Source organism: Hordeum vulgare, chromosome 2H, assembly GCF_904849725.1.
Source record: "Hordeum vulgare subsp. vulgare chromosome 2H, MorexV3_pseudomolecules_assembly, whole genome shotgun sequence".
Classification (NCBI taxonomy): Eukaryota; Viridiplantae; Streptophyta; class Magnoliopsida; order Poales; family Poaceae; genus Hordeum; species Hordeum vulgare.
Genome location: NC_058519.1, coordinates 202235889 through 202247463, shown reverse-complemented (window position 1 = coordinate 202247463; position 11575 = coordinate 202235889). Strand labels below are relative to the sequence as shown.

General features: G+C 48.0%; 1 protein-coding gene across 1 annotated transcript; it reads left to right on the top strand.

The window, feature by feature from the left end:
- Positions 1-4572: 4572 nt before the first annotated feature.
- On the top strand, positions 4573-6893 carry LOC123429918 (probable xyloglucan endotransglucosylase/hydrolase protein 8). The gene is made up of 4 exons (XM_045113887.1): positions 4573-4987; positions 5079-5179; positions 5327-5529; positions 6183-6893. The coding sequence occupies exons 1-4, from the start codon at positions 4588-4590 to the stop codon at positions 6592-6594; spliced, it is 1116 nt and encodes a 371-aa protein (XP_044969822.1). The 5' UTR covers positions 4573-4587; the 3' UTR covers positions 6595-6893.
- Positions 6894-11575: the final 4682 nt, after the last annotated feature.

Sequence of the window (11575 nt, the reverse complement as noted above, 5' to 3'; positions counted from 1 at the left end):
CCAAACCCAGCCTACCAGAGGGCATTTGGGGGAGGAGGGAGAAGGTTTTGCATTACGTTTGGCCCACAGTCAGCCTCCGCTCCCTCCCAAACCCAGCCAACGCTCCCTTGCTCACAGCATCCGCGCCTGCTCGCCATCGTGTCGTTGTGCTCGCCGTCGTGTCGTTGTGCTCGCCGTCGTGCCATTGTGCTCGTCGCATCCCTGCCTGCTCGTCATCGTGTCGCTGTGCTCGCCGCATCCGCGCTTACTAGTGCGCACACTAAGCTTGTCTGGGCATAGTCCGACTCGTGTATGACATGTGTATGATGTCGGCATAGTTTGATCATAATCTGACTAGTGTACAGGCTACGTGTGGGTAGGCATAGTCTGAGCAGTGTACATGCTAGGTCTGGTCGTTGTTGTGGTTTCACAATATTTGCATTGATCGTATGCCTTAGCATATATTTCTATCCATGTACTCTATATATGCTAAGACGAGAAAATTGGCTATTTGCCACTTTCAACATGTAGCTTCGCTAAATTTCCGTTGTCAAGATTGACTTTGTAAAAATGTCATCCAATTCATGTGCACTTTGATTACCATGCCATTTCTTTTTTTTTCCAGGACTTTTCTTTTTCTTTTTCTGTCACCTGAAAGGACCAAACTGCCCTTGATGCTATCTACGTATTTAGAAATCAAATCAACACACGCTGGAGAGATCTCAACGTTGGACGCGGTGAGGCTGCCATCAAATGCTGGAGAGATCTCAACGCTGGACGTGGTGAGGCTGCCAGCAACTTCCCTGCTGCAGTGTGTCGCCGATCTCCTTGCCGATGCATGCTGCCGATCTCCTTGCCACCGCGTGCCACCAATCTCCTTGTCGCCGCGTGCTGCCGATCTCCTTGCCACCGCATGTCCGTCGCCCTGTACCGCAGTGGCGACATGGAACCCAATCTTGTTGGACGGTACTATGTTTTACCTTTTCCTCAGTATTCATCCCTGGCATGTTCCCTGATGATACACATTGACATAAAAAAATTCAGGGATTATATACCAGATTATTGAGAATGGAAGTACTAAATCATGGTGAGGAACTACAGGATGATCACACAATTTTTTTGTATTGCATATGATAATTTATATTGCGATAGATATATGCATTGTAAAAATATGGTCACTAACTCAGTCTTGTGTTTATATTTTCCTACTTTTTTGGAATATGCATGATTCGGAGGTCGCACTCCGCAACAGTACTAATAATCCATATTTATTGGTTAAGGCCTCTTCAACTATACAACCAACACCACATATCATACAAGTTCACTGGGATAACTTACAAATAGTAGAGACACACGATGATGAAGGTAGAATTGAACTACTGAGTGAGGATCAACTGTGTGAGATTTTGGGCTTAAAGGATGAGGAAGAGAAAAAAAGTAAGACTTAACCAAAGCATCGTAGAATGGTTGAGCACGGGAGAAATAATGAAGATGCTGACATTCCTGCTAGCGATGCCATACCAAATGAAGTAGTCATTACATATGACAAGGACCACCCAACAATGGACCTAGGCACTATGTACCCATCAATAAAGGAATTCAGGTTAGCAGTAAGGCAATTTGCCATCAATGGGGAGTTTGATCTAGGCACGGAGAAGTCAGATAAGAAGAGATTTAGAGGGTTCTGCAAGTCAAGTGAAGATTGCCCTTGGAGAATTGTTGGCAGCCTACAAGATGATAAATGTACTATAAAGGTGAAATCAGGCTAATTATGTAACCTCGATTTATTATTTAGAATATGTATGTTTGTATGTATGTGTCCTATTTTACTAATATAATTTCCATTCCTTTTAAAATTCTATATGCGCATGTCACAGTTTTAGTTGATCATCATGATTGTATTTCAAGTAGGAGGGTGAAGACCATCACGCCATCTCAGAACTGGGTAGCTAGCAAGGCTGTGAGTATCCTTAGGGATTCACCCAATATGTGTACTAAAGAATTACAGAAAAAGTTGCATGAACAACACTCCGTCACAATTTCATATGACACGGTTTGGAGGGGGAGAGAAAAGGCTCTCGCTGAGGTTTATGGTAAATGGGAAGAGAGTTTTGAGATGTTATACAGATGGAAGGCTGGGGTACTCAAGAGATCACCTGGAAGTGTAGTGGAGATTGAAGTACTTGAAATAGATGGTAATGTGTACTTTCATCGGTTTTTTGTGCACTTAAACCATGCATTGATGGTTTTTTGGAAGGATGTAGGCCACATCTGAGTATAGATTCTACTTCATTGAATGGAAGGTGGAATGGCCATTTAGCCTCGGCTACAGCAGTTGATGGCCACAATTGGATGTATCCACTTGCTTTCGGGTTCATAGCATCTGAGACGAAAGACAATTGAAGTTGGTTTATGAATCAACTTAAGAACGCAATAGGAGATCCTCCACTTCTTGCAGTATGCACAGATGCTTGCAAAGGATTGAAGAATGCGGTGAAGAATGCGTTTCCCGATGCTGAACAAAGGGAATCCTTTTACCATCTTATGAAGAATTTTGTGAAGAGGTTCCATGGGTTTGGAAGGATGTATCCTGCAGCAAGGGCCTACAAGAAAGATGTATTCACACAACATATGACAAAAATTATTAAAGAATCAGGAAGGCGAGGGCAAGCCGCGCCACGTGCAGCCATGGACGCAGACCGGTGGCGAGGTACAGTAGATCGTGGAGGCGAGGGGAAGACGAGAGCGAGTTGCGCCACAGCGCGGGGGGATGCGCGGCGGCGAGCCTTTGTTGTTCGCGGAGGCGTGCGTGAGCAGTGAGCTGGTGCGCAGCGGCGAGCAAGCTTCAGCGACCAGCAAGCTTTAGAGTAAGCCACAACTTATTTTCTATCCACACACGCATAAGGATAAGGTTGAAAGGGCAGGGGTAGTTTAGTCCTTCCAAATGCTAGAAAATGGAAAAAAATAATAAAAACAATGGAAAAAAGGGAAATGGCATGGTAATCAAAGTGTGCATAAGCTGGGTGGCATTTTTACAAAATCAATCTTAACAATGGCAATTTAGCGAAGCCCCGTATCGAAAGTGGCAAATAATTAAATCTCTCTGCTAAGACATATGATCAATACGAATGTCGTCAAACCACAGCCTGCTCCCGATGATACACACACGCGTGCAAAAATTCTCCCCTCCAGTGCAAAAATCCCGCTGATACAGGCCTGGGTGAAGGGACGGCTGAAAAATTTCTCCTTCCTAATGCAAAAATTCTGCCGGGCAATCCGAGAAGGCCAAAAAAACATCTCCTGAGATGAAAGAACGGGTGGAGACCGAGCCTAGCACTAAAAGCCGGCGCAGTCCTAGCTAGCCTCTTTTCATTTTCTTGAGAAAAAAAGATAGCGTAGGTCCTGTACGATGATGGTTCAGTGAAACATTCAACACTAGTATTTGTGCAACGTACTACACCGGCTTGTCCCGTGCCTGAAACCCCGGGTTACAGTTGCGCTGCCGGCCCCCTCTTTCCGCTCGATTTGGCCCCGTCTCACCACATCCCCGGGATCCCGGTTCTTTTTCTTTTTTATCCCCTGACGCCGCCCGTAAAACCTTGATAAGATTCCCATCACCACAAACTGACGAGATGCACTCCAAAGTTGTAGACCTCACTGTTACATGAACATGAGACACACATGCTTGTGTCAGGCCTGAAAGATTGGTCGATGAACCTCATCCACAGCGTGTTAAGACTTCCTGTCGATCGTTTGATCACCGCACCGTTGGCAAAGTCTTCCTCCGTTTTACCACCGCAAATCTTCCACCGTTCCATGACTCGGCACGACGGAGGCAGAGCCGCAGAGCGCAGCTCAAGACCTCGCGTAGCCGCAATTAATCCGGTGGCCAGATGAAGATGATACGTTCATGTGACGGCCACGAGTGCAGCTGGATCCTGCTAGATCTGAAGCTCGTCTCGTCTGTGGCAACCAGTGCCCTGCAGTGGTAGTATTATACTACTACCACTGCCCTGCGGCAGCAGTAGTAATGTAGTCCTCGTATCCTGTTTGAAACGCAGAAAGCCAGTGATGACAGATAAACAAGTAAAGTAAAAAATAAATAAATAATCATCAGAGGCGGCCGCAACGCAACGGTGCGATTTCAACCAAGGTACTTTTGGTTCCTGGCTTAGAATTAGAATTCGTTAGATTGGACCGATTAAAAAACATACAAACGATAAGATTAGAGTTGGTTAGATGCATTTAATCCTAAAAAAATAACCGATCCAAATAGTAATTATTTGAGTTGGAATTAGGTGGGGCTTAAAAAAAGTTATTTTTTCTTCAACCTTCGTCACACCAAATCCTGGTTAAAGGAATCAAATGATTGAAAAAAAATGCATTTATTGACCACACCAAATCCTGATTAAAGAAGTTAAATGATTGAAAAAAGTGTATTTATTGATAATCTAACCATATCATCCAAACACTTTTTTTACTTCAGGGCTAAAATCTAATTTTAATTTTTAACCGAATTAGAGTATCCAAACAGTACCAAGGACGGGCAAAAAAGCAAACAACAAATGCAGCTTGTGCCGGACTTGCTTTAGAACGGCAGCTTAAACTATGAAAGCACCCTCTGGTCTCGGTCTAGCCTATAAGAAAGCTGTGTCCTGTGCCTTGTGCTTTGCCCCGGACCAAAGCATTAGCACGCTCCTCCACAGTCCTCCCCTCTGCCTGCCCCTGTGTGGCTTTGCCGTTTCCCGTCCCACATTCGTCGTCGGCGGTACAGTATTCGTTTCCTCTTGGGGGTGGGGAGCGATGGGACCTTGGAGGCGTCCGTGCGTCGGCGCTCTCCTGGCGTGCGCCGCCATTGCGGCTTCTTGCTGCTGCTTCCAGCTCCAGGGCGCTGATGCGGCGGCGAGCCCGTCGTTCGGGGACAACTTCGAGATCACCGGCGCCAAGGACCACGTCAAGACCTCCCCCGACGGCCAGACGTGGTACCTCTCCCTCGACAACAAGACGGGTATATTGATTGGCGCACGCACGCATGCATATAGGAGAGGTAAAAGGATCGTCGTCTCTTGTCTGAGCTTCTCTTTGCTTGCTTCTTCCAGGCGTCGGGTTCCAGACGAAGCAGAAGTACCTGTTCGGGTGGTTCAGCATGAAGCTCAAGCTCGTCGGAAACGACTCCGCCGGCGTCGTCACCGCCTACTACGTACGTACTACTGTACTTACTATCCGGTATCCTTTTCCCAGCCCGGCAGGCGGCAGCAGCGCCCGGCCGATTAAACCAACTCGATGGAAGGGAAGGGAGGAAACCAAACTAGTAACATGTTAATGGAGTGCGTTTGATCATCATCAGATGTGCTCGGACCTTGACGCTGCGCCGGAGCGCGACGAGCTGGACTTCGAGTTCCTGGGCAACCGCACCGGCGAGCCGTACATCATCCAGACGAACGTGTACCGCAGCGGCGTGGGCGGGCGGGAGATGCGGCACTCGCTGTGGTTCGACCCCACCGCCGACTTCCACAGCTACTCCATCCTCTGGAACCCCAAGCAGATCGTGTAAGCAACCCATGGATTCCTTTGCTGCAACTTGCAATCAATTAAGCTTCCGATTGATCTAGCGTTAACGGAGAGTGTAATCTGGGATGGGAGGGTGGGGTTGCCGGCCGGATTTAGTAGCTGCGGGGGCAGTTGAATTGAATGGATCCACCCACTCACCCCTGCATTTGGGTCACTCCGAGTCCGATAGATAGATAGATACCCACTGGACCCGACCCTTGGACTTGGTACGTGCTAGTAGCAAAACTAGGCCGTGTCGCCGTGCTCTTGATACGTGCAGCACCCTGTTTGGGACCAAACAATGCGTGTCGCCGTGCACTGTGTGTACATTGTAGACTGTACCACATGCCGCCCAATCTTCTTCTTTTCTTTCCTCTCTTCTCGCGCGGCCTCGGATGCACAGCATGTACTACGTATACTGCTGAAAGAGAAACTTTCCGCTCTCCAAACTGCGGCAACAGTGGCGTGGGCGCACATGCTTTCGTCCCGTCCGTGCTCGCTTGCTGTAGTATATTATATAGTGTACTGGGATCGAGATCCGACTTGCATTTGCAGCTGGCCAGCTGCCAAGTTGCCATTGCCTTCACTGCGAGAGACATCGTCGCATCGAAAAATTGATGTCGATATTTTATGTACTCTACTGCTGTTTGCAGGTTTTTCGTGGACAAGGTGGCGATCAGGGAGTACCGGAACTCTGCCAAGCCCAACAAGTTCTTCCCGATCATGAAGCCCATGTACGTCTTCTCCAGCATCTGGAACGCCGACGACTGGGCGACGCGCGGGGGCCTGGAGAAGACGGACTGGACCAAGGGGCCCTTCGTCTCCTCCTACAGCGACTTCACCGCCGACGCCTGCGCCTGGCCGTCCGGCCCGGCCCCGCCGGCCTGCGCGGCCGCCACCGGGGACAGCTGGTGGGACCAGCCGCCGGCGTGGGCGCTCGACGACGGCCAGCGCCGGGACTCGGGCTGGGTGGCCAGGAACCTCGTCATATACGACTACTGCGGCGACCGCAAGAGGTTCCCGACCGTGCCGGAGGAGTGCGCGCTCAGGACCACGACTAGCTAGCTAGCTCCCTGGAGTACTTCTTTCTCTCTCGCTTCACCCTCACGTGCATGATTCTTTTTTTGGGGGGTGGCGTCTCGTACGTGGTGTAGCTATCGATTGGTGGATGGATTTTATTCTTTTCTTTTGCGATGATGATGAGGTGCACATGCGGACGTGCATGTATGGTGATGCGGCAATTGATTGCCCGGGGTGGCTCAGCTCTCATGTGATGTGAGGAAGATGATGAATTTTTTGTTCCGATGCCATCCATGCGATGGCCCAAAACTTCATGGGAATGGTCCCATGATAATCAGCTTGGACTTCTCAACTGTATTATGTATGTATGTATACTCTCCTCTCGGTTAGTTAGTGGATGAATTTTCGCGGTGGCAGCGGAGGGAAAACATGGAAACGTGTCAGAGCCGGGCAGGCATGGGCGAAACGCACACGTCGAGATGAGATCTCATCTCCTTCGACATGCTTGTCAGGAAAACAAAAATAGTGGTTCCTGCCTGCCTGCCGCAGATCTGGTCCTCGCTGTAAAATGACGACGTGACCAGATGTTCCTTTCGTGCCTCTGCTGGTGCTGGGGAGCAAAGAAGAAGAAAAAAAAGGGTACTGGACGAGCATCTGCATGTGTGAGACTGAGACGGATAAAGCAGTAAATAAACAGGAAGAATCCAAAAAGCACGGGGCGGCAAATTTTCAATTTTAACCTTTTTGCAAAAGTTAAGTAAGACCTGTCACTACTTTGGAACCATTTTCCTATTACTGGGGTCGATGGGTAGCATAGAACGACGCCGAATCCTTTTACGATAGGTTTTACGGCACAAGCTCATGGTCATTGGATGCTAGGTCCACACGCATTGGGGGCACCTGCCGTGCTTCAGCCACTTCTGTGGACGGGCCAAAACAGTCCTGGTTAGGAAATACCATTGAAATTTTGCTTTAAGGACCCAAATTTAGTACTAATCTTTACTGAATTCATGTTAGGTTGGGCGGGTCATGGCCTAGTTTGGCTCAGCTGTAGCTTCACCCCTGACTGGGCGGTAGGTTGTTATAATGGTACCTGCCACAGGCCTTGTCGTTAGGGTTTAACACCATCATCCCCCCTCCCCTCAAAAAAAAGAAAGAAAAATTCCAAGAGGTTATGTATTTGAAGCACACACATAATTTGTGGTAGGCTAGGCAGCCCCACCACTAGAGCCCACGGCGGTAGGTAGTAGAACCCTACCGCCAGGCACTCTAGCGGTAGGAAATAAACACCTTAATGAGGGGAAATTTATTCTGTAACACAAACTAGAAGTTCTTTTTTAGGTAGGGTATGTAAGGCCAATTCCAATGCACGATCCCAAACGAACATCCGTTTGATCCGGATTTCATCCGTTTGGGGCGGCGAAATGGACCCCGTATCCGGTTTTGCCCGCCCGCCATAAGTGCATCCAATGTGATTTACTTTGGTGCAGATCTAGGTCTACTCCCTCAATCCCTAACAAATTAACAAGTTTGGTTGCCTAGAGAAGGAGATAAGAAAAGACCTAGGCCGTTGATGAAGAAGAGAGGTAGGCAAAAGGTATGTGGGAGGAGGAAGAACCTCCTCCTTAAATAGCCCCTCTCATTTTGAACCGTTGGGCCATGGAAAAGTAATATCGCTGCCCCATATTGCAACCAAACCACGAGTGCGGTACTATCGATAGGGTGGCTGGTGGTACCGGCACAAAACGAAGTAGTCGGTACGTCTGGTGGGATACCACCCTTGTACCCCCATGGTCCCCTAAGATAAAGTGCCCATGCACAATAGTTGCTCCAGTACTTGGAGCGGTACTACCGCCCAAGTGGGGGGTACTGTCGGCTAGGTGCCCAACGGTAGTACTTCTCTACAAGGAAGCGGTACTACTGTTTGGCCCAATGATACAACCAGGTGTTCATTTCCAGCACATGGTAAAAATGAGTTCCTCTCCTCGAAATCAAATGAGAAGGCTATGTGAATGCAATATGAGTTTCGTGTGCGTGTTTTGATTCACCTGTACCTTTCGAAGTAGCCCTCTCTTAATAGTATGGATTTCCTATGGCTAAAGAAATAAAAATGTTAGAAATGTCGTTTTCAATCTTTTCCTTTCAAATGGGCGCCTACGGTCTTGTGCCATTTGAATATGCATGTGTAGCTGAGACACATAGTTAGTCTGCTAATTGCGTTGTCATCAACACAAAGACACTTAGAGAGGAAAATGCCCTTCAAGTTGGCTTTGGATCTTTGGCAATATTTTATTTCCTCTTTCTCAAAAAATACATGCAATCTCATCATCAGATTGATTTTTTCAATTCAATCTCATGCTTTGAAAAGATCTGGATCTCTATGATTTTGTCAAGGTCGTTAGTAGTAGTGGACAGGTGTTGCTTTTATTTTTTGTACATCCCATCAGCACTTTTCCCCATTCAGATTGGTATTTCCTTGCAGCCCTTATTTTAAAAGTTCCATCTCTGAATGGGTGTAGGACCAACGATGTGTTTATCCTACACATTCTTGATTATGTTCGCAAAGTCTTCTTGATGCAACCATTCCAATTATAACTCGAAAGAATAGCGAGTGGATAAGCTCATAGAGTTAGAATCAAGATTGTTGGGCAAATGATCCGATAATGCCTCGGTATGCTCTAGGGCCCTCACGGTTACAAGAGGAATTTTTAGCTCCCGGTTAGTATCTATGAGTACCCTGTCTAGCTTCTTGTACGACGACACAAAACATTTGTTGGTCTAAGTGAATTGCGATCTCTACATAGTGGCTTTCGAATATTGAAAAATGTCAGTCACAACATTGAATAGGGAAGTCTGCTGTGTGTCAAAGTGGTCATTATTTTCTTCTTCCTGGTGCCTAAGAATATGAGAGTCTTCACCAATAAGCACATGGTACATATTATCCTTAGTCGGGTTCACCAATTCCAAGGAAAACAAATGAATCTCATCTTGGGTTGCTCCATAAACTGCGACGAGGCTCCATGTAAAACAAGTGAAAAAGGCTTTTGACTCGCCTTATATATAAAGCATTGATCATCAACAAACTGGTACAAACGCATGCCACGACAACACACGCACACACCCAAGGCAGGATACAAAGGCGCTGAGCACAGCAACACCACCCCTAGCACTACAAGAGCAACCGGGGGCTTCAACCGTGAACATGCCTCCATGAAGAGACGATGCCACATACAGCGAACCGTGGGTTCCAAGGCGACGCCTTAAGGAAGGTTAATACATCGGAACACCGCCACTGCCTGATTCCAGAATCAGAGTTTCCCGTGGAACAACACGGTGGGCAATGAGTGTTACGACAACGCCTTCAAGAAGGGAACGAGCTTCGTCGTCGTCGATATGTCCGAAGATAGAACATGTTTTTACCCCCAATCAACACTCACCACCACCGAACGCCACACCTCGGCTACCACGCGACCCACACGACCATGGCCACCAAGAGGCACCAAGCCACGGACTCTGCCCATGACCATCGCGCTACCATCACCACGGTCGCCGCCCCTACATCCCAGACCTTGACACCACCTCACCGGAGACCTGTCGCTACCCGGACCAAAGAGACGAATGGAAAGGCCCCGCCTTTCGCGCCCCTCGCACAAGACGAGCTCAATTTTGTAGTCGGGCGTGAGAAGAGCTTGATCCTGCAGCCGGGCGCAGACGAGCTCAATCCAGTTGTAGCGGGCACGAGACAAGCGATGAACTCCATTTGGGAGAGGTCCATCCCTTTGACGAGGTTGGTGTCTGGACGAGGAGGAGAGGGGTCGAAGGCCAACACACGCCGCCTACGGACGAACCAATCCTGAAACACGTAGCATCCGCTGCATCCGACCTGCCAAGTTGTCGTGGAGACACCCACGACCGGAGCAGCAACCACATCGGGCAACTAACAAACCCGCACCGCCCAACAAGCTCCAAGAGTCGGAGTCGCAGGGCACACACCCACGCAACCAGCAACCGGAGGGGAGGGACGCAGATGACGCGCCCATGATGCTTGTGATATGCGTTGGGTTTTCCATGAAGAGGAACGGGTTATCGCAACACAATGCGGGTAAGTATTTCCCTCAATTAAGAACCAAAGGTTTATCGAACCAATAGGAATATCAAACCTCAACCGTCTTCAGCGGGTGCACACAAAAGAGCAAACAACTTGCACCCAACGTAGGCAAGAGGGTTGGCAATCCCCTTGTTCTTGTTATTTGCAAGCAAGTGAGTTGTGTAGATAATTGTTGAGAATAGTAACTCAAATAAAAGATAAAAGAAGGCAACGAGGAATATATAAGTTTTTTGAATATATAAGTGAATAGACTCGGGGGGGGGGGGGCATAGTGTTCTCTAGTGGCATCTCTCATGAAAGAAACATATGCTGAGTAAACAAGTTATTGTTGGGCAATTGATAGAACAACGAATAGTTATGCGATTTTCACGACAATGATCATGTGTATATAGGCATCACGTCCATAAGAAAATAGGCCGACTCCTGCCTGCACCTATTACTATTACTCCACCCATTGACGGCTATCGAGCATGCGTCTAGAGTATTAAGTAAAATAGAGTAATGCTTGGGGAACAATGACATGATGTAGACAAAGTAAACACAAACAATATGAAGAAATCCCGTTGTTTTATCCTTAGTGGAAGCAACACAAAGACGCAACTTGCCCCCTTCTGTCACTATTAAGAACGAAGAAACAAGACGAAGTGGTCTATCATTCTATTTGTCTTTCTTGATTATAGGGAGCCCACACTATTAAGAGGGAATCACTAGGTCTCACAAGAAACTTGCTCAAAACTCTAGGAAATTCCTCTCTCGCTATGTTCTATTGTTGGTCTGCTCTTGTTCGGTCGTCCGGTGGTTCTCAGGCGTCCGGACACCGGATGGACGACGTCCTCCGAAAATCCGGAGCCAGCCAACAAATTAAACCCTCAGACTTCTGGCTCCTCCGGTCGTCCAAGGACCGGACGTCCGGGTACG